Consider the following 21,662-nt stretch of genomic DNA (forward strand, 5'->3'; position numbering starts at 1 on the left):
GTCTCCTTTCTCGAGCCGCCTTTCGATGTGCCTTTGCTGTTTTTTCAATTTCTGGATCAAAGATAAGTTCTGCTGAGGACTGGCCTCGCATACAAGGTTAGACAAATTGTGAGTACTGAAGAGTTAAAGAAAGATAAATAATTAAGTGAAAATAAGAGAGTTTTAAACCAAATTTTTTTTTTTTGCTTTTTAAATTAGAAATAAAATAAAATAAGAAATTTTATTGCAGAGCAAAAAATTTCAATTCAGTAAATAAATTAAATTCAATAGTGATATTGCAATCCCCGGCAACGGCGCCAAAAACTTGATTGCGTTTCAGCAAGTGTACTGAATCGTTGCAAGTAATAATAAAACGGTAGTACCGAGTGTCGAACTCAAGGATTGCGTTTTACTATTGAATTATATTTGATTACTAGAATTGAACAAAAAGGTTCCCAAGTTGATTGAAATAATGTTTGAAATTAACAACAATAATAAAATTGATCTTTTATAATGAGAAAAATGTCAGGGATGAGTTTCACTTCGAATCCAACCTTGGTGTCTAATTTGATCCTAGTTACTGAATTCCTTTATTGAATTATTACCGAATTCTCTTTATTATTCTTGCCCTAATGTCTTAGTGACAGAACCTTTAATTCCAAAGTAACCCCTAATTCCTTAGTGGATTTAAGATTAGAATTAAGCATTACCGTATAGAAATTCTCTTGTAAATTATTGCTTTGCAACTAATTTAATTGGTTTCATGACCTGCACCTATGTCTAGACTACAAATTCATGAATTTCTCATCTCAAGCATTCGTAAAGTCCACTTCCGTTTCAAAATACAAATCGTAGAACATTTTAATGTTGATCAAGCAATAAAAAGCATTAAGCACAGAGATGAGAAAAACAATTCAATAAACTCATTCATATAACTAGAAATCAAATCAGAAAAATAAGGGTTTCATCTGGTTACACTCATCCCTAACAAATAGGGTTTAGTTACTCATGACAGAGATACAAAAGATAAGGATTAAAGAAGAATTACAAGAATGATTCATGGATGATTCTTGATAAAACTGCTTCAATGGCGTTAGAAACGGTCGTCTTTGAGTTTCTATGCTAGGGCCCAAGTCTCCCAAGTTCCCCAGAGTCAAAAAGATCCCTAAAATAGTAAAAATCTGTGTTTTTATGGTTGCTGGTGCGCGTCACGCGCCCCAGGCACGGAAAAACGCGCTCCAGGCGCGCGTTGGCAGAGTCAAATCCTGAGAAATGCGCTCCAGGACGCGCTCCAGGCGCATTTCATCTGCTGTCTGATGTATTTTGCATTTTTCTCATCTTTTGCGTCTGAGTTTGGTCCCGGTGTCTTCATGAACGTTGTAGATATGGATCTTAGCTTTCATTATCACTTGGAATGACACTAATTGGACATCTAGAACTCCAGATATGGCTGAAATACTGCACATATGTCATGTTGATTTTTCACCAAAATTCAGCACTGCACTAAAACAAAACGCAATGTAAAATTACGACAAATTCCTACTTAATCAACGAAATAAAAACAAAAAACATTTTATTAACTCAAAGAACAAAAATCAACAAAATGTATTAAATAAATCCTTAATTTAACTGATGATTGAGGATAAATAAGACTAAAACAGTGGGAAAATATGCATATGATGAAGAGTCATCACCTTTCAAAGAGTATCCTAAGTTGAAAGATTATTTTGTACATTTGAAATTTAAATGATATATGATATTTGTTATTTTCGGTTGGTGACCCTTTACAATTATTGTGGAAATCTGGGTTTTGCCCTCAGATGAGAACCATGACCATCCTACTGGTTAGTACCCTGGAGATGGGAAGGTAGTTAGACATACCTGATTGAAGTTGTGTCAGGAGGATTTTGCGGGGAGCGTGGAGATTACCCGGGTTGTATAGTTTTTGTAGCATGATCAGATTAGATGGTTGTATAGGAGCTAGATGTCTTTCTTTTGTGGGTGTATTTATTTCAATTTGGAAGATTGTACCTATACCTTATATTGTCAGCTTGACTTATATTTTGATGGGTCTATGTTCCACTTTTTGATGCGACGTGGGGAAAGTCGAGATTCTTGGGACAGTGCTTTTATGCAGGTGTCTGCCGAGAATACCCCAGGGGTATAAGCTATGTCTGATAGGTCTCATAGCCCCGGTGTATTTTATATTTGGATATTCTGGTTTATCACCTCAAGACTATTTTAGTTGTTATAATTATGATGTAATTACTTATGACATTTGTCGTTTGTGCTACACTTTGATGTTTTATTAATTGGTTAAAGGAAAAAAAATACACTCGCGCTGTTAAAAATCGGGGTGTTAAATTAGTGGTATCAGAGCTTTTGGTTATAGATTGTAGGTCAACATGTAGGTTGGGAGTCGTTATCTGATCATGCGTCGGGTTAATTTGTCCGAGTTGTCGGGTTCGATGTAGTTTCATTGTGTTGGTGTAGTTGGAAGTTAGTTTTGGAATTTTTCGAAGTGGTGCTGAGACTTCTTCTTGGTGTTGGTTTTGTAGGAAAAAATGCCACCAAGAAGGAATGACGCTCCAAGAGTGAATGTCAATAGGGATGACCAACTAGCGGAAGCTATGAATAACATGGTTGTTTCTGTTGCTGCACAGACTGCTGCCATGACTCTTCGGGATCTAGAGAAGAGGGAAATAAGGATCTATGATGTTGAGTCAAGGGGATTGGAAGATTTTCGTCGTTACAATCCTCCGAAGTTCAGGGGTGATGAGAATTTAGAGAAAGCGGAACAATGGATCCAAGAAGTGGAAAACATATTTGAGATGATCAACTGTCAGGCAGGAGTGAAGGTCAATTATGTCATGTATCTGCTGCTAGGGGATGTTGAGTATTGGTGGAGGAGTACAAGGTTGTTGATGGGACCAGCTCACGAGGAGGTGAACTGGGAGTCGTTCAAAAAGAAGTTTTTGGACAAATATTTCTCGATGAGTACCAGGACTAAGCTAGGCGATGATTTTCTTAAATTACGCCAGGGAAGTATGACAGTGGGTGAGTATGCCGCTAAGTTTAAATCGTTGTCAAGGCATTTAAGGTTTTTTCGTGTAGAGGTTGATGAACAATTTATGTGTCATCGTTTCCAAGATGGACTGAGGTATGAGATTCAAGACTCTGTCCTGCCATTGAGAATTCAACGTTTTCCAAGTTCTTGTGGAAAACTGTAGGGAGGTTGAGGATATGAAGAACAAAAGGGCCAATCGAGGAGGAAATTTTAATTCAGGAGGACCTATTTGGGTGAACCAACAGGACAACAAAGGAAAACAAGTAGTTAAGTCCTATGACCGACCACATAACAACAACAAGGAACATAATTTGATTTGTCCTATGATTAATTTGATTTGTCCTATGACTAATTTGATTTGTTTACCTCTACAATCACTCGAGATCATTCTCGGTATGGATTGGATGTCATATCATTAGGTAATGATTGTTTGCACTCAATGTGTTGGTGTCATACTTAGTGTTTCGGTTTGATACCAAATGGATGTTTCGTACCAAGTAGGCGTATATGAGGTTATGTGCATAGTTTTAGGAGATTGTAATTCGTCGATAAGAGCAAAGTTATATAAAATACGGGAAACTCAGTGGACCTTGAGAAGTTTGTTTGATCGCTTGTGCATTAGGATAACCTTAAGTGCAAGTCGCGGGGAGCGCTATTACAGTTTGGTTAAGACAGTCCAAGCCACCTTCATGGTTGTTGGCTATTTATTGACAAATTGAGGGACTGATCATCCTTAATCTCTTGTTGATAGTAAACAAAATCGTGTTGAATGGAACAGACGAGTCTACCGGCAAGGAAAATGTAGAGTTATTAAGCACCCTATGAAAAGGGGTGGGCAACACTTTCTTCGAGTAGGTCGGGTGAAACAGGTTGTGACTTGTATTGTTGAATTTCAGTACAAACCTAGTGTGGTTGTTACTCGCACCTTAAGTATCGAGGACGAAACTTCTTTTAGGGGGTAGTAATGTAAGACTCTGAGTTTTAATTTCAAATTTATGTATTTTGGTGTTGAATTATGAGGCTTTTTAGCCAAGTTATTGATATTTTGTGAGTTTAATGCCAAAAATATCTTTTTGGTGCTCCAATTAAAAATATTCGTCGATAAATAAATTAGATTAATTACGGTGAATCTTTTGTCGAAGAATAATTTATTTACGTTATGAAGAATGTAATATTGGGCAGTTTTGTTAAAAATATCTCGGGTTGCTGAAAATTTTATCTGTCAATTGACTTGCGACGAGAGTAGATATTTTTATCAAAATAGTTTGAGATGTTAGCGAAGTGATGTGTGTAAGAGTATTTAGATATTTGTGGTTTGGTTTCACTTTTATTTATATATATATATATATACTTAAGAAAGAAAACAGAAAACATTTCCCGCTCGAGAATTCCTTTCTTCTTCTTCCTTTTCTGTTTTCAAGCTTTTGTTTTAAAAACCACCCAAAACACAAACCAAAATTTCTTCTAGATGTAAGCTTTATTTAGCGAAGAGACAGAAGGAAAAGTTGTTCATCTCCTCGCTATGGTGCTAGAGAGCCAACTTTGGAAGCGACGAAGCGAGCGAAAATTTTACCGAAATGAATCGCGGTGCCGTAATCGGCTGTTAAAGCTACCGTTAAGGTAAGGGTTCCTTCCAAACTTTTAGTTTGCATTTAGGACCTCATATGTGAATTTGTGAAAAATAAGTTTTATGTGTTTGAGGTATATTTGTGGAAAAATGAATTTAATTCGATTTATGAGTGGATTAGTGGAATTCGAATTTGGTGTGTTTGAGGTGTGGTTTGTGGTGATTCATGTTTGGTGGAATTGAAGTGTTCATAATTAATATTATGAATTTTTTTTAGGTATGTTTTATGTGTTTGATGTATGTTTTATGTGTGGATTTGTGAAAAATGAATTTAAGGTGATTTAAGTGTGGTTGAGGAAATTGTTTTGATGTGTTTTACGGGTGGTTTGTGGAAATTAATTTGGTGTAAAATTATGTTTGAAATTATGGAAATTAATGGGTGGATTATGGTTGAAATATGTGGAGTTGTAATATGGGTGATTTGTGGATTAAATTTGGTGGGAATTGAGAAATTTAAAATTGATGGGTGAATTGTTGAATTAAATTTGAGGTGGTTAATGAGTGAATTTGTGGAGATTAATTTGGATGTGATTATGTGTTCATAATTGATATTATGAATGATTGTGGTGTGATTATGTGTGATGTTGTGGTGATTAAGTTTTGATGAGATTATGTGTTTAAAAATGTTATATGTATGTTTAAGGTGCGTTGAGGTGCGACTAAGTGGTGACCGTGATGGGCTATGATGTTTAAGTGGTGACCGCGATGAGCCACAATGTTTAAGTGGTGACCGTGATGGGCCACAGGATGGTTCCATGAGTTGAGGGGTTCATCTTATCCTTACAAGGATTTAATTGGTGTTTGTCTGTGGGAGACTACACCATAGTAAATCGTGCTTTTTTTGTGAGATATTGCACTGGTGTTTGTCCGTGAGAGACTACACCATAGTAAATCATGTTTGGCCGTGAGAGAATGCACTGTTGTTTGTCCGTGAGAGACTACATCCTAGTAAATTGTGTTTGTCCATGAGAGACTGCACGAATGTTTGTCCGTGAGAGACTACACCATAGTTAATCGTGTTTGTCTGTGAGAGACTGCACAGGTGTTTGTCCGTGCAAGACTACACCATAGTAAATTGTGTTTGTCCGTGAGAGACTGCACATGTGTTTGTCCGTGAGAGAGTGCACGCGTGTTTGTCCGTGAGAGACTACACTTGTGTTGTCCGTGAGAGACTGCATTCGTGTTTTTTCGTGAGGAACTGTACATTTAGGATTTACGCCCCTCGCAGAGGGTTTTGTTTGGAATTATGGTGTAAGACCTGTGATAGGCTACACTTTAATAAATCGTGCGGGCATGTGATATGTGACACCTTGGTAATTAGTATTGGTCTGTGAGAGATTGTACAATTACGATTAACGCCTCTCGAGGAGAGCTTTGGTTTGGAATTTCCGGAATCATGCATTTTGGCATAAATGCATTGCATTAGTGTGTTTGGCACGTGAGTCATGTTTGATATACTATGATGATCGTATAAACATACTCGGTTGTTATTTGTGATTGTGTCGTAATTGCTATGTGATGATTGACATTGTGTTGTAAGTTTCGAATGATTTCGAAATGTTTTCAAAACTGAAAATTTGCATTTTCACAATTGTATTCGAATACGACAAGATTGTATTCGAATACGACAGCACAAAGTTTGCTACTGACTTAGGATTTCACACTTGTATTCGAATACGACAAGACTATATTCGAATACGTGTAATCGAATACAACATGATTGTATTCGAATACGGTAATATGATTTTTGCTATTGACTTTTGAATTAGCACTGTATTTGAAGACGAGTTTGCTGTATTCGAATACGACAATGCAGTTTTGTTAAAAACTTCATTTTTCAACTTTGATCATGCATGTTTGGCATATGAAAACCCTTTCAAAGAGTATGCTAAGTTGAAAGGTTATTTTGTGCATTTGAAATTTAAATGCTATGTGATATTTGTTATTTTCGGTTGGTGACCCTTTACAATTATTGTGGAAATATGCGCTTTTCCCTCTGATGAGAACCAGGACCATCCTATCGGTTAATACATTGGAGATGGGAATGTAGTTAGACATACCTGACCGAAGTTGTGTCGGGAGGATTTTGCAGAGAGCGTGGAGAACATCCGGGTTGTATAGTTTTTGTAGCATGATCAGATTAGATGGTTGTATAAGGGCTAGATGTTTTTCTTTTGTGGGTGTATTTATTTCAATTTGGAAGATTGTACATATACCTTATATTGTCAGCTTGACTTATATTTTGACGGGTCTATGTTCCATTTTTTGATGCTACGTGGAGAAAGTCGAGATTCTTGGGGCAGTGATTTTATGCAGGTGTTTGCCGAGAATATCCCAGAGGTATGAGCTATGTCTGATAGGTCTAATAGCCCTAGTGTATTTTATATTTGGATATTCTAGTTTTTCACCTAAAGACTATTTCAGTTGTTATAATTATGATATAATTAATTATGACATTTGTCGTTTGTGCTACACTTTGATGTTTTTATTAATGTGTTAAAGGAAAAAAAAATACACTCGCGTTCTTACACATTCTGAAGCCATTAAAAAATTGACTAATTGTGAGGATGAAAAGCTGAGGACGATGACAACAAATTTGCAAGTGAAGTTTAATAAGTATTGGGATAGTAATGTTATAAACTATTTTTTTTTTCTAATCCCCGTTATAAATATGAATATATTGAATTTTGTTTTACTAAATTGTATGGCAGTGATAGGAGCGAAGATATGTTGAAAACATTAAAAGATCTTGTCAATTTTTTTTTTTTGAGCATTATGTGATGGAATATCCCATTCCTAGTGATGAAAGTGAGTCTAGTAGTGTAGCCTCAAGAATTAGTACACAAGCTAACACAAATCAGTTTGTTGATGATGCTGATGGTGATTGGGATATTGCATTTTGATTAAAGATGAAGAAAAAACAAACAAATGTGCAAGAGAGTGAATTAGATAGGTATATTGAGGCTGATGTTGAAGAAATCAAAAATTATTTTCATATTATACAGTGGTAGAAAGAGAAATCTAAAAAATATTATCTCATTTCCCACTGGGCTAAAGATATATTGGTTATTCCGATGTCTATAGTGTCATCTGAATATGCATTTAGTACAGGAGGTCGCGTACTTGATTCATTTTGTAGTAGTTTGAGTTCCAATTTCGTCGAAGCTTTGATTTGTATCCAAAATCAGATAAGAAACCCAAAGGTAATTGATTTAAGAACACAAATGGATGAAGTGCAACAACTTGAAGTAGGTATGAAAGTTGATTTGTAACTCAACTCTCATTTTTGTTCACCTTGTTATTATTATATTAACAAACTAATTTATTGTGGATTGTGTGTTTCAATGTTTTGAAATTGTTGGATTACGTATTACTATTGTTGGAGTTAATACAGATGACATGACATGAATGAAGAATGCAATCTAATGTTATATTTAATTTGATCCGTTCAAGTTAGAAATGAATTTCATATTATAATTTATAACTGTTTACTTTTTTTGTCTTCAGATTTTTATCATTCAAGTGGACTTTATCATTCAAGTGGACTGTTAGTGCCTACTTTAGATTGTTGTTATTTTGTATAATTTAAATTCACATTTAGAATCTAGTGAACTAGATTCTGATTTAATTTGACATATTAGTGTCTGTTTTGTATTTTAACTTGGGCTGTAATTGCACTATGTTATTTCAAATTCTGTTTTGAGGGATCAAATTATGTAATGGTACTGCATATTTTACTTTATTATTTTAGAAGATTAAATTATGAGTTTGTAATTATTCTAAATTTTATTTTAGAGGAAGAAATTAAAATTGTTGTTGCACTTGTATATTTTTTTTATTCTATCAAAAAATTGAAATGTTTATCGGTCTTTCTTTTTTTTAAATCCAATCACCCGAACCGAACCAACCCGTATATCAACGATTTAGTTTGGTTTGGATCTAGTTATAAAAAACAAGTCAAGCCGAACCAAACCAACCCGGTTAAATTTCATTAGTTTGAATTCATTTTTCACAGAAAATCAAACCAAACCGACCCATTACACCCCTAGAAGTACCAAAATATATTTGGGCCTTCAAGAGGTCTTAGGATGGGGATGCGACCATTTATTGAGCTTGAAAACTTCCCTCCTTCAGGAAGTCGCATGCTTAATTTATTTATTTTTTTATCAAATTAAAAAATAATAAAATGTCAAACCAATAAATGGTCGCACTCCTAGGATTTGACCTCCTGAAATTCAAAAAAATAAGACATTTTAGAATATTAGTTTCAAAGTAGAGTATTTTGGAATTTATTTTCAAAAAAATAATATAATAAAAAAAATCTATAAAATACAATATATGAATATAAATTTAGCAATAGACATGAAAACTATAATTTGGATCTTCTAAACTCAATAAAGTGTAAAGTGAGAAATTTAAGAGTCAAAGATCCTCCCCTGAAATGTCACATTATTATATTTTATATATATTCTTAAAAATCTGGTAAACGAAAAAATGGAGAAAATAAAAAATTGAGAGTATTCTAACTCAAAATTTAATAGTTGTTATTTTAATTTGTTATGATATACCTACGGTATATATTTTGATTTATTATTAATTAATTGATATTATTCATTTTACTCTTTGAAGTGAATTGTGCATTTTAAAAGAGTCAAATACAAATAATTATAGTTTTGAACTCATAACTGGACATCAGACCGCAAGCAATGTGCTTAAATATCTTGTACCCATTGTTGAAATGAAGAATGGTATCTAGTGCTTTGGTGCTTTTATGTGATAAAATCAAAGTAATAAAAATCGGACCAGATTAGGCAGTTTGACTGAAAATCAGACATGCATCTTGTCCAATGGATCCTATATCCAAAAATACAAGCAAGAAATCCAACTTAAAATCAGGAAATCGACAGTTGGCGCTATTTCTCAAATCCAATTGAATTTTCACTTTTTCCATTTTTTTATTTAAGAAAAAAATTAGTTTTCATTTTATTTTATTTTTAAATATTTGAAAATGCTAAACTTGCACTTAACGAGACAAGAGGCATGCACCTCATTTTATATGTGATACATATCTTATTTTCTTTAAAGATGTTGATGTTTCTTTAAAGATGTTTGATGTGGGACTTCTTAAAAACATATATATCAACTTAAAATTAATAAACAGTATTAGAGAACTATCCAATTAATTAGAAGTTAGTTATTTCTAAAGTATGTTATTAGTTGGTTGTTATAACTAGTAAGATCATTTTCTATTCTCTTCATCTTGTATAAATATGACAGTACTATTTCTCCCATTAAGAAATAATTTATGTTTGTATTCACCACACATAGTGTGTTTTTTTTTCAATCAATAAGAAACACAGTTCTTGAATATGATTTCATAGAATTCAATCTTTAAAATGGTATCAGAGAGCTTCAATTCATAGATCCATAAGTTATTCTCTTTTTTCGCTTCATCTTCATTCCGCTCTTTAAATCTGTGATTATTTCAGTTCTTTGTACTTCTACATCATCTGATTCTAATCAAGAAGATCTTGTTCATAAACATACTAAATCCACCATGGATGATTCTGTTTAGATTCTTCGCTTTAAATGACCACAACTATTTATTCATATGTTATTGACCAAACTATCTAATAAGAACTATTTTTGACGGAATCAACAAGTTGACGGTGTCATCACTGCGTACAAGCTACATCGTTTTGCAGCGACTCCGTAAATTCCTCCAAATTTTGAATTGGAAGCATATCGTTTTCTCAACAAAGTATTTGATTTGTATCAATCTTGGTTACTAAAGGATCAAATGCTTCTTACTTGGTTCATTTCATTTCTTTCAGAGGAAATCTTACCATGTGTGATTTGATGCAAGCATTCTTGGAAAATTTGGGATAAAATTCATAAGTATTTTCACTCCTATTTGAAAGCTAAAGTTCACCAGTTACGATATGAGCTCAAGAACACGAAGAAAGGTTCGCGCACCATCTATTAATATCTACTTAGAATTAAATGCACTATTGATTCTTTTTAGGTTGTTGAAGGATTGTCCACATGTAGATGACATTGAAGCCTTGATTCTTGTTCAAGAAGTTCAGTTTGAAAAATGCAGACAAGAATTATCTACACCGTATGTTACGCCGAATATTGCACAAACAAGCAATTATCAAAACCCTAATTCTCATAATTACAATGCCACCTCAAATCAATTCAATCATGGTAGATCCATTGACGACGATAAAGGTCGTGGATATCTTGGGGGACGAGGCCGATCTAGAGGACGTGGTGGAACTAGACCTACATGCCAATTATGCAACAAGTATTGTCATGATATTTTTCACTGTTAGCACATATTTGAGCAAACTTTTCCCCAATTCGTTGAATTTTCCATCTTAAAACCTGAAACTGACTTTTACTACACCTAGGTCAAATTCTCAACCTGTTAATCCATTAGCAAATTTGGCAATGCAACACCAACCTTCAATTTCTAGATATTCTTATCCCCATAATTTTGATGCATAATCTTGGTATCCAAACTCTTGGGCTTCACATCATCTTACTGCAGATCAACAAAACTTCACTCAAAGTATTCCCTACAATGGCTCCAATCAAAGTTTTAATGGGTAATGGACAAGGTTTGCACATTAAATCCATTGGCTCTTTTATTCTTTACTCCAATTGCTTACGTCATACCAAATTTACCTTAACCAATTTGCTGCATTATCCCCATATAAATAAAAATATTGTCTCAACGTCTAAATTTGCCAAAGATAACAAGGTTTGTTTTGAATTTCTTCTACCTATTTGTTTGGTTAAATTGCAAGAATCCGACCAAGTCTTGTTAAAGGGATCAATTGGAGATGATGGTCACTATTCCTTCAAGAACTTGCAAATTCATAATATTTTTGAGTCTTTCAAACCTGTTTTTCATTTTGCTTCAAGTTGCAATATTGTTTCTAATAAACCTTGTACTTACTTTACATTTGTTGGTCAGTTTTCTCTTTGGCATAATAGACTAGGCCATTCACACTTGAATGGCTGTAAAATATGTCCTACAATTGTGTAAGATACCTTTTCAAAAAAAACTCAGTTGAATTTGTGGAATGCATGTTCTATGGGGAAATCACATAGATTGCACACACGATCTTCTACCACTACATACACAACACCTTTTGAAGTTATACTTACTAATATCTAGGGACTAGCTGCCTGTACATTCAAATGGATATACCTATTACATTGCCTTTGTTGACAATTTTACCAAATACACTTGGATATGTTTTCTTAAGCAAAAATCACATGCCTTACAAGCTTTTAAACAAGTTTTTCAACATATCCTCACCCTATTTTTACACAAAATTAAGGTTATGCAAAGTGATTTGAGTGGTGAATTTAGGTCTTTTTCCAATATGTTGCTTGACTTAAGCATTGTGAATAGAGTCACTTGCCCACACACTTCTCATCAAAATAGTTTGGTTGAAAGGAAACACATACATATAGTGGAAATATGATTGTCTTTACTTGTTTATGCTTCAGCTCCATTACATAATACTTTTGTTTTTGTTATAAACAGGCTGCCTACAACCAATCTCATTGAATTTACCTCACCTTACCATGCTTTAAATAAATAAAAAAAGAATACATGATTATCATTCCTTTATAGTGTTTGGTTGTACTTGATATCCTTTATTGAGGCCTTCTAACAAACAAAAGCTTGATTTTAGATCCATTGAATGTGTAACATGGGTCGCTCTCCATTACATAAAGGACACAAATCTATGACTGCATCGAGAAATATTTATATTTCTAAAGATGTGAGATTCAATTAAACCAAATTTCCTTATAGTAAAATGTTTGGCAGAACTTTTCCTAATACTCACTCACATGTTACTTATCTCGCTTCTATTTCATTTCTAGTCACAAAACATCCTTTACCAACTCAACAACAATTAGTTCCTCAAAACTCTCCTGAACCACATAGTCCTACTCTGGTACCCCTTATATCCACTTTACTTGAATCTTAATCAGTATCCCAATAACCTACAACTACTTCACGAATACCTTATATATCATTTTCATCATCTTTACCTACAAACCTTATTCCACAAATAAATCCTATTTTACATAACTAGAACATTCAACAAATTGACATAAATAATGATTTCCCCAATCGCACCTTGCAAGAGGAAGTTTTTATGAAGCAACCTTCTGGTTTTGTGTATCAAACAAGTCCTTGGTGTGTAAATTGAACAAGACTATTAATGGATTGAAGCAGGCTCTTAGGGCATGGAATGAATGTCTCACTAATTTTCTCATTCAGTTTGGTTTCCTTCCAAGTATTGGGACTTAATTGTATGTTCTCATTATTGGGTCTACTCCTCAATTAATTTAGGATCTAATCTCTAAACTCAACACCAAGTTTGCCAAAAAAAAATATTTGGGATCATTGGATTATTTTCTTGGCATTGAGGTAAAACATTTAGCCAATGGTTGTATTCTTCTGTTACAAGACAAGTATATTCATGATTTCTTGGTTAGGTCAAACATGACTAATGCAAAGGGAATCTCATCTCCAATGGTATCCTCTTGTAAACTCAACAAATTTGGAACTAGTTCTTTATCAAATCCAATTATGTAATATCCATCATTTGAGCTCTTCAATATGTTACTTTTACTCGTCCATAAATTACATACAGTGTAAATAAAGTCTACCCATTTATATCTAAGCCATTGGAATCACATTGGAAATCAATTAAATAAATTCTGAGATATCCTAAAGGTTTTGCATATTATGTTCTATTATTGCAACCAGGAAAACCAGACTTGCATTTTACTTTAACTGCATTCAGTGATGCTGATTGGGCCAATGATCTTGATGATATTAAGGTTTACTTTAGGTTCATGCACATTTTTTGTCCTCCTTTCTCGTGGTCCTCTAAGAAGTAACATTTGATAGCTAGATCAAGTAATGGAGCCAAATATTGTAGTCTAGCTCATACTGTTTCATAATTAACATGGATTAAATATATTTTATCTGAGCATCAAATTCATGTTCGTCTACCTACAACGCTTTGTGATAATATTAGTGTTGTAATGTTGTCTCACGATTTGATTCTTCATTCTAGAACAAAACATATGGAGCTTGATACTTGTAATGTCCTAAATTTTTTATCCAAATCATTACTTAAAAATACTTATTTCTTAGAAAAATTACGACATTTTTTTTTAAAGTAAGAATACCTAAACTACTATTCATTTAAATAATTAGTAAACTCTAAACTCCAAAATAGTATACATAATAATTTATATAATATTTTTACTAAAATTCACAGTGGATAAATAGAAACTTTATCAAAATAAAAAATTAAAACTTTTATGAGTTATTAGGATATCATGTTTCTCAAAATACAAATGGAATACTTCAGACTTTTTCCTCCTATAAAACAATGCAATATCATTAAACTCGATTTAACTATAATTTACTAATTTAATTCCAAAAAATTAGTAGTACTTGTATGATTTTCATACAAAAGTATTTTCTAATTAAATAAGTAAAATATAAATTATATCTTTCATTCCCAATATCACCAAACAAAGTGGGATTTTCTCTCAAACTTGAATTTCAAGACTCATTAACCTGTAATAATTGCGATTTTGCAAATGCAAGGTCAAGCCAGTCAAACACAAACAACGAAGGGGGTGAGTTATAAAATCATGTTGTTAATATAATATAAGTAAGAAGAACACACAAATAATCAACACATAGCCGTATAAAAACATCAAAATATATCAAAGCATTTGAAGAAAAAATCATATTATAAAAGTCAAAATCACTCAAGGAAAGTTAATATTCCATTATAACATTAAATCATCTAAGAAAAATTATTATTAAATTAGATACTTATTAACCACAACAAAAAAATCACAAGATAGTGCAATGTTATGCATGCTCTTGATAACTATATGATTCGGATATAATACATGCCAATAGGCAACTTCCACACAGAAAATTATCCATGGAAAAAATAAATCTACCACAAAGGCAAATTCCACGAAGATGTATATGCCATGATATGATGGTGCATTATCAAAAAAAAAAAATATTCTCACACCACTAAGATGCATATGCCATGACATGTGACGTATTATCAAAATCAAACATTCTCATACAACCCACTAAGATTAGGTCAAATGATCCAAAAATAACTTATAAGAAATCATCACCTTATTCAAATATCACTAAAATCATACATCACAAGTTCTTATCATGAAAATAAAATATTCATAAACAACCATCATAAAAATCAAAGCTTCCACCCCACATATCATGAATATCATATATTCATAAGCAACTATCACAAAGATCAAAACTTCCACTACACATATCAAGAAATCATATATTCATAAAAGTATCATAAAAATCAAAACTTCAATCTGTTACATCATAAAAATTTAAGCTTTCATCACATACATATAGAAATTAAAACTTTCATATATTCCACACATAAATTCAAATTTTATCACATGTGTCATAAATAAGACTTTCAACATATTAAAAATAAAAGCTTAAACTTTCTTTACATATACCACACAATTGCAGAATTTAAATCAGACAACACCTAATAAAAGTTTATAATCCATATTTTAATTTTACAAACCTTAATTAGTCATATTAATTCAATTATTACTAAATATGACTACCACCATGCGTAGGGAACCCGAATGAATTGTTGAGAAATACGGTTTTCCTGTTCATCGCACATTATAATATACTCATGAAATTGAAGGCTTTATCACCCTTTACCTTTTTTCGACGCTTTCACACGCGAACACGAGTCCACAACAAAAAAGCCTTTGTTCTTTGACTTCTTGTCCATCAATTGATCTAACTCGAAAGTTTATGGGGAAACGTAAAAAATAAATAATGAAAACACATTCTAAGAATAACAATTTCGAAATTGAATCAAGTTAACTTATCCTAAATCGGGAAATAATCATAGGATAATATAGCCATCGTTCACATGCTCGTTTTGGCGTTGGTTTCACTCAAACCAGACTTACGACGAAGAATAATAATGCAAAATAACGAATTTCATAAATGCAAGTCACCCATCCATAACTATTTGACTCGTAAGGCCTACAAGCAAACGGGTGATCTGGATTGGGTTGTCGGATCTTGCAGGTAAAATTTAATGGGTGTACACGGTTAGGCTCAGATGAGGAAATTGAATCCATCGGCAACCGAAACCGACCGCCCAATACATAACAAAAATAAAATTCTTGTAGCACATATGAAAATGTGTGACTTGATGTCTAGAAATACTTGACAAGATATGATTAAGAATAATAGCATTAGAAAGAGAGTTTGGATAACATCTATAGTAAAAAAGATGGTTTCATGTAATAGTTTGGTTGATATTGAGTTTTTCTTATTTCCTGTATGTAATTATGTAAACACTAAGCTGCTGACTCTATACAATTTGAAGTTCATTAAAGCATGGATAACTCAGGTGATGAACCTTGGGTGTATAACTAAGGGAAGACAAGAAATTGAATTTGTCACTTTCAATTTGCTTTTCTCATCGTAATGAACTCAATCAATGGATAAGCACAGAGAAGCAAACAAAATAGAAAACTATCAAAGTCCAAATTTCAACAAAAAAAAAAAAAAACTAGCACTCAGTTCATTAACAATTATAAATTGAAAGTCAATATTAATCTGTTCAATCACCAAGTGACACCAATTTTTGGTTTCGCCTAGTGCAACATAACTAGCCGCAAGCCGGAACAACAGCATCAGGTATATGAGAAAATACAATGGAAAAAGGAGCAACTGTTATAGGCTTTGATGAGTTTACATATAGAGGCTCCAAAGGAGGGATATCACCATCTGAGTTTATAGATAAAACATTTCCATTCAATACCATGATTTGGCTATGAATATTTCCATCTTGTGGAGTTAGATGGTACTCTTCTCTTGCTGTTACACTTGAACTATGAAGAGGTAGTTTCATTATTTTTGAATTATCAGACATCTTTCTGTGCCACAAACTCTTAGTGTTGCTATAGGTCACTTCAAAATTTGTGCTGTTGTCTAGGTTGATCAATAGTATGGTGATTCCTTTCTGTAAGATCAAGTATATTAAATTAGGTTTCAAGGTTTGTATCTATTAAACACCAGACACCAAATCAGACACAACATTGGTAATAGTTTGAAAAAGTGGAAGTAACACCCACTTTTTAATTGCAATAATACAAAATTTCACTCACGGATTGCTTTGCGCAGTGTGCATAAGCTCGTATCTTGTTTGTCCCCGAGAAGGTAGTTGATAGTACATGTCTACCCATGAGTCGGTGCCAAAGAAGAGCACTGCAAATAAGAAAATTTCATCCCATTACCACATAAATGTTACCATGAAAATATAAAATGGGGTATTTTCAAAGTAGACAAAGTTGTATGTAAAGCAATTAATGAATAAAACATGGCAGATATGGGTTCATATCAGCTCAAGAAGAATGATACACAAATGCTGAACCAAGCTAGTCCATAATCATGCTTCTAATTCTTTACCAAGGTAGTTGTTGAATGAAGAATGCAAGTTTAACTTGCAAAACTGTTTTATGATGTTATACATCTCATGACTTGAGCAAAGAAAATAAGACTGTTAAATTCAATATTTAATACCTATAGTAGTCTGGATTTGGAAGGAAGTTGGTAGTATTGAGTAAACCATAGTTTCCTCCTATCAAACTCTGTCTGCAATATGTTTTCGTGTCGTAAGCGGCCGACATGCCAAGTTGATCCAAATACCTGTTTATGATACAATAACATTATCCAAAACTAGTTTTAAGGAACTCCGAATGACTATGAAGGACCAACATAGAGAAGGACACTGAACACGACATTGACCCTGACATGTTGACACTGATAGTAATTTGAGAAAATGGAAATGAATAAATGTAACCACATGTGTCAGTGTCGGACAATGACACGTGTCAGACATTGGAGACACTTTCAATCTAAAGTGTCAGTGCTACATAGCTAAATGTATCTAAATCAAGGATAGTCAGCACTAACCAGAAACTGTACACAAATGCATCGGATACCATATGATGTCCACTGTTATAAGCCCCTCCCGACTCACCAACCCATGCTGTTCCTGAGGTTGCTGTACTTTCAAGTATATCTTTCAGGCCTTTGAATGTACTTTTCTCTCCATCAAGATAAGAAGGATTCAGAATTTTTTCCACAAGGTGTTCATCAACACCTGTATAGAAGATAAATTAAGTTTTCAGATATAATCAAATTCATGAAGTTTTGAAACACATAAGGATTATTAACCTGTTCAGTGAAACATACCTGGTCCAAGATTATAAATGTGGTGAGTGACCACATCCAAAGATTTACCAGATTTGCTTATAAATTCTTTGAACCAAGTTGCATCGAAGAAACCTCCAGGAGCAATGACTAATGGCTTAGGATCAAAGTCTCTATATGCATTTTGAACTATGTCTCTTAAGGCCGCAAAATCAGAAGCATATTGGTCTGCAGAAATACTTGTTCCAACTCCACTGCCACTCAATTCATTGCCTGAAGTTAAAAAAAGCTTAATCAATATACTCAAGCTATGAAACAGACACAAACACCGGACACAACACTGACATGTAAGCACAAGTAATAATTTAAAAAAATAGAAGTGATTGAGTGTAACTACATGTGCTGGTGTCGTGTCGATTTCTGACACTGGCACGCGTTGGACACCGAACATGCCTTCAATCCAAGGTGTCAGTAGTGAGAAGAATTTTATCTAATATGCTTTGATATCGAAAATAATAGCTAATTCTAGAAGGACATAGTCCATTTTCTTCCTTTAGCAAACAATATTAGAGAAGACAACAACTTATTTATAAGTTTTTCAATAGAGACCACCATTCACCATTTTAAAATTTTCAATTTTATCTATTGTTAGGAGATACTCTGTTGCATATACTTACCAAGTTCCCATCCATGAATGGCATAGTTCTTTCCAACAGTGTATTGAATAAACGATTCAGCATTGGTGTAGTTCCAAGGTCCTGTTGCAGAACCAGAATGTATTGACTTTCCAGTAAGTGCATTCAATCCAAAGACAACCTTAGCCCTGAAAAAACAGTTTAACAATGTTAACTTGCTATAAACATGGGCTCTGTTTGGCAAGGGCAAACCAATAGCTTAAAGCAGATAGTTTATAGCGTATAAGCATGCATGATCAAAGTAGAACTGTTTGATAATGGTCATTCTCATACGAGCTTATAACATTTTTCAAATGCTACTTCCAGTACCGTTCTAATTTATAGCTTATAATGTATCATTTTTTCTTTCATTTTTACCCTCATTATCGTAATTGAAAAAGTTTAAATATTGATTAAAAATATTCTTTTATATTTCAATTCATTTGTTTATTTGTAGTCCATTAGAAGCTCATCCACTATCAGCTAACTTATCTGTCATCCACTACTTTTTACCGAATAGAACCATTGTTTACAAGTCCACAAGGTGAATCACTGGTCCTATAACACATACACACGCCTGCGCTCGCGAGAGCACCTACATACTAAACGAAGAAGGGAATTTTACCCTGCTTTTTGGAAGAAATCATTAAGTTCATCCCATCTTGGCATTGGGAGGCAACCTTGTGTGAATCCAAACATTTCGGATTCTTTTCTAATAAAAGGAGTGCAAGGTTGGTTGTAATCTTCAGTCCCATATATCACCTTATCTTGCAAACTCCCACCTAATCTCAGTTTCAATGGTGAAAAGGCTGCAAGCAAATGATACCTTGATAAGTTTTTTTTTTCCACCAATGGTCAAGTAAACATAAGGAATGAAAGAATTTTATTTAATTAATGTCATTTTTATGACAATAATAATAGAAATGGAAGAAAAAAAAAAACCTCTCTAACCTTTCACTGCATTTAAAAAAATCTTGTTGTTGAGGTCCTGCATGATATGAACAATAAAATATGTAATGTAACAAATTCTACCGTGACACAAGATTTTAAAGGTGGCGTGAACATGAAGTGAAACTATTAGAACTATTGATTAATTAATAAATAAACTAGTGAAAATGAAAATAAAGATCCAAAACCAAAAACTCAACCTGAAATTATATAATTTCAATAAACCCTGCAGAAAACAGAATATTATCATTAAGTAAAAGGAAAAAATTGTTATATGATGTTCTGTCATTATTATATATATGCTGTTCTCCACAAACAATGTGTAGATAGCAACATTTAATTAAAAAATAAATTAAACTAAAACATTGTTGCTTTTATGGAATTTTTTATTTCCAGATGAGCTAGGAGCCTAGGAGATCCCCATCATGCATTCAAAAATCAAACATCATTCCGAAAACCCAAAAACAACATTAAAACAAAAAAACATAGAAATAATTTGCAAGAAAACCATTGTTAATTAATTGTTATGTTGGAATAATAAACAAATATTATGACATTCTAAAACCCACCTTGTAGATTCCAAGACAAATTATAGTATAATCAAAAAAGAGAAAAAAGGAAAAGAAAAGCATGAATACCAGATTTAGAAGAGAAGCAAGACCCCAACTACATCTACCATAATCACATTTCTCAGGGGGCCACCAATCCAAAGTTGCACAAACAAAATCATCATCAATATTTCCAATCACAGAGTTTCCATCAATGATAACACTCCCTTTCATCACAGTTTTATTATCTCTTGTTTCACTCACTGTGCTCATAACAACAAAGCTGAAGCATGCCAAATAGTACATACCCAGAAGCTGAACCCGATAACCCATTTTGCAGAATCAAGCAAATTAAAGATCTTTGCCTTTCTTTATTCATGCATAAACATGTGAAGAAGACATTAGTGAGTTTGTGGAGGGTAGTGAGGGCTTTTAGAGCAGAGTCACATGTCCACGATTTCTTTTTTCTTTATTGGAAAGGTTTCTCTTACAATATGATAAGTATAGATTACAAAATGTTATATACTATCTCTCCTCCAAATATTATTAGTTATTTTTTTTAAAAAAATAAACAGAATTTGTAAAATATTGATACTAAATATGAAACAGAAAAATACTAATATAATTTTGTACCATAAATAATAATAGGTATATTGAAATTTATATATCAAATTAGAATAATTAATTTCTAACTAGAATAATTAATTTGTAACTTACACTTACCTTAACTAAAGTAACAAACTTGTAATTAAATTTAGACATAGCAATGGGGTAAGTTGTGTTTTCTTCACTCCCTGAGCCAAGAGAAAATCTGCATTTGTCTTCGTTTTTTATTAAATGTGAAATTTAAGTTATCAACCCTGTTTTTGATGGAGTTAGGTTTTCTCGCGCCTCCCTCATTCATATATATATATATATATATATATAATAAATTTAAAAGTCATATTTAATCTAATTAATATAACAAAATTATTATTATTATACAATAATAAAATTAAAAAAAAATCATATTTTCTATAGAGAGGAGATTATAATTTATAATATTTAAAAAATATTAAATATATTTAATATCTACATGTTTATAAAATTTAAAAATGACAATAATATTATTAGAGAATTTGGGGGCAGATGCACATTGGATATCAACACTCTAAACTTGTCTTTGTCCCTCGATTTTTAATTTGTCACGCTCAATCAAAGTGCATTTTGCCAATCCAAATCATAATGAATTTGGGTGGGTACTCGCAAGCGCGAGTTGTGTTGTCATACTTAAACTAATTTTAATATTCCACAAACTAGAAACTATTCACGACACTTCTTAATTGGATGAATATCACAAATGTTGTAAAAACAATAAAGAAATACAATGAGAAAACACCAAAATACATACTACCTTGGGTAATTTGGAAGAAATAAATGCTTGAATAATATAATCTATTTCATAAATTGAATAATATCATACATGAGCAGGTTTATGTAACTTAGAAACCTGTTGACATGAAAAGGGAAA

General features: G+C 32.9%; 1 protein-coding gene and 1 long non-coding RNA gene across 2 annotated transcripts; one reads left to right on the plus strand and one right to left on the minus strand.

Annotated features, from left to right (window-relative positions):
* Positions 1–9,888: 9,888 nt before the first annotated feature.
* LOC113786532 (uncharacterized) lies at positions 9,889–13,442 on the plus strand. Its single transcript, XR_003472752.2, has 2 exons — positions 9,889–11,299; positions 12,238–13,442. It is a non-coding gene; the product is annotated as an uncharacterized lncRNA (long non-coding RNA).
* Positions 13,443–16,328: 2,886 nt separating this feature from the next.
* On the minus strand, positions 16,329–20,646 carry LOC101492700 (heparanase-like protein 3). Its single transcript, XM_004488460.4, has 9 exons — positions 20,243–20,646; positions 19,608–19,644; positions 19,282–19,465; positions 18,660–18,805; positions 18,025–18,255; positions 17,743–17,932; positions 17,350–17,475; positions 16,935–17,034; positions 16,329–16,789 (listed from the first exon to the last, which is right to left on the minus strand). The coding sequence occupies exons 1-9, from the start codon at positions 20,483–20,485 to the stop codon at positions 16,436–16,438; spliced, it is 1,611 nt and encodes a 536-aa protein (XP_004488517.1). The 5' UTR covers positions 20,486–20,646; the 3' UTR covers positions 16,329–16,435.
* Between the last annotated feature and the right edge of the window lie 1,016 nt (positions 20,647–21,662).

This window comes from Cicer arietinum, chromosome 1, assembly GCF_000331145.2.
Source record: "Cicer arietinum cultivar CDC Frontier isolate Library 1 chromosome 1, Cicar.CDCFrontier_v2.0, whole genome shotgun sequence".
NCBI classification, from domain to species: domain Eukaryota; kingdom Viridiplantae; phylum Streptophyta; class Magnoliopsida; order Fabales; family Fabaceae; genus Cicer; species Cicer arietinum.

Excerpts from the sequence above, each read along its gene's own strand:
- LOC101492700 (XM_004488460.4), bottom strand. The coding sequence starts at position 20,485 with ATGGGTTATCGGGTTCAGCTTCTGGGTATGTACTATTTGGCATGCTTC. Across the intron at positions 17,933-18,024 it reads CATTTATAATCTTGGACCAG|GTGTTGATGAACACCTTGTG; the intron begins GTATGTTTCACT and ends TCTTCTATACAG. Across the intron at positions 16,790-16,934 it reads CACACTGCGCAAAGCAATCC|AAAGGAATCACCATACTATT; the intron begins GTGAGTGAAATT and ends TTGATCTTACAG.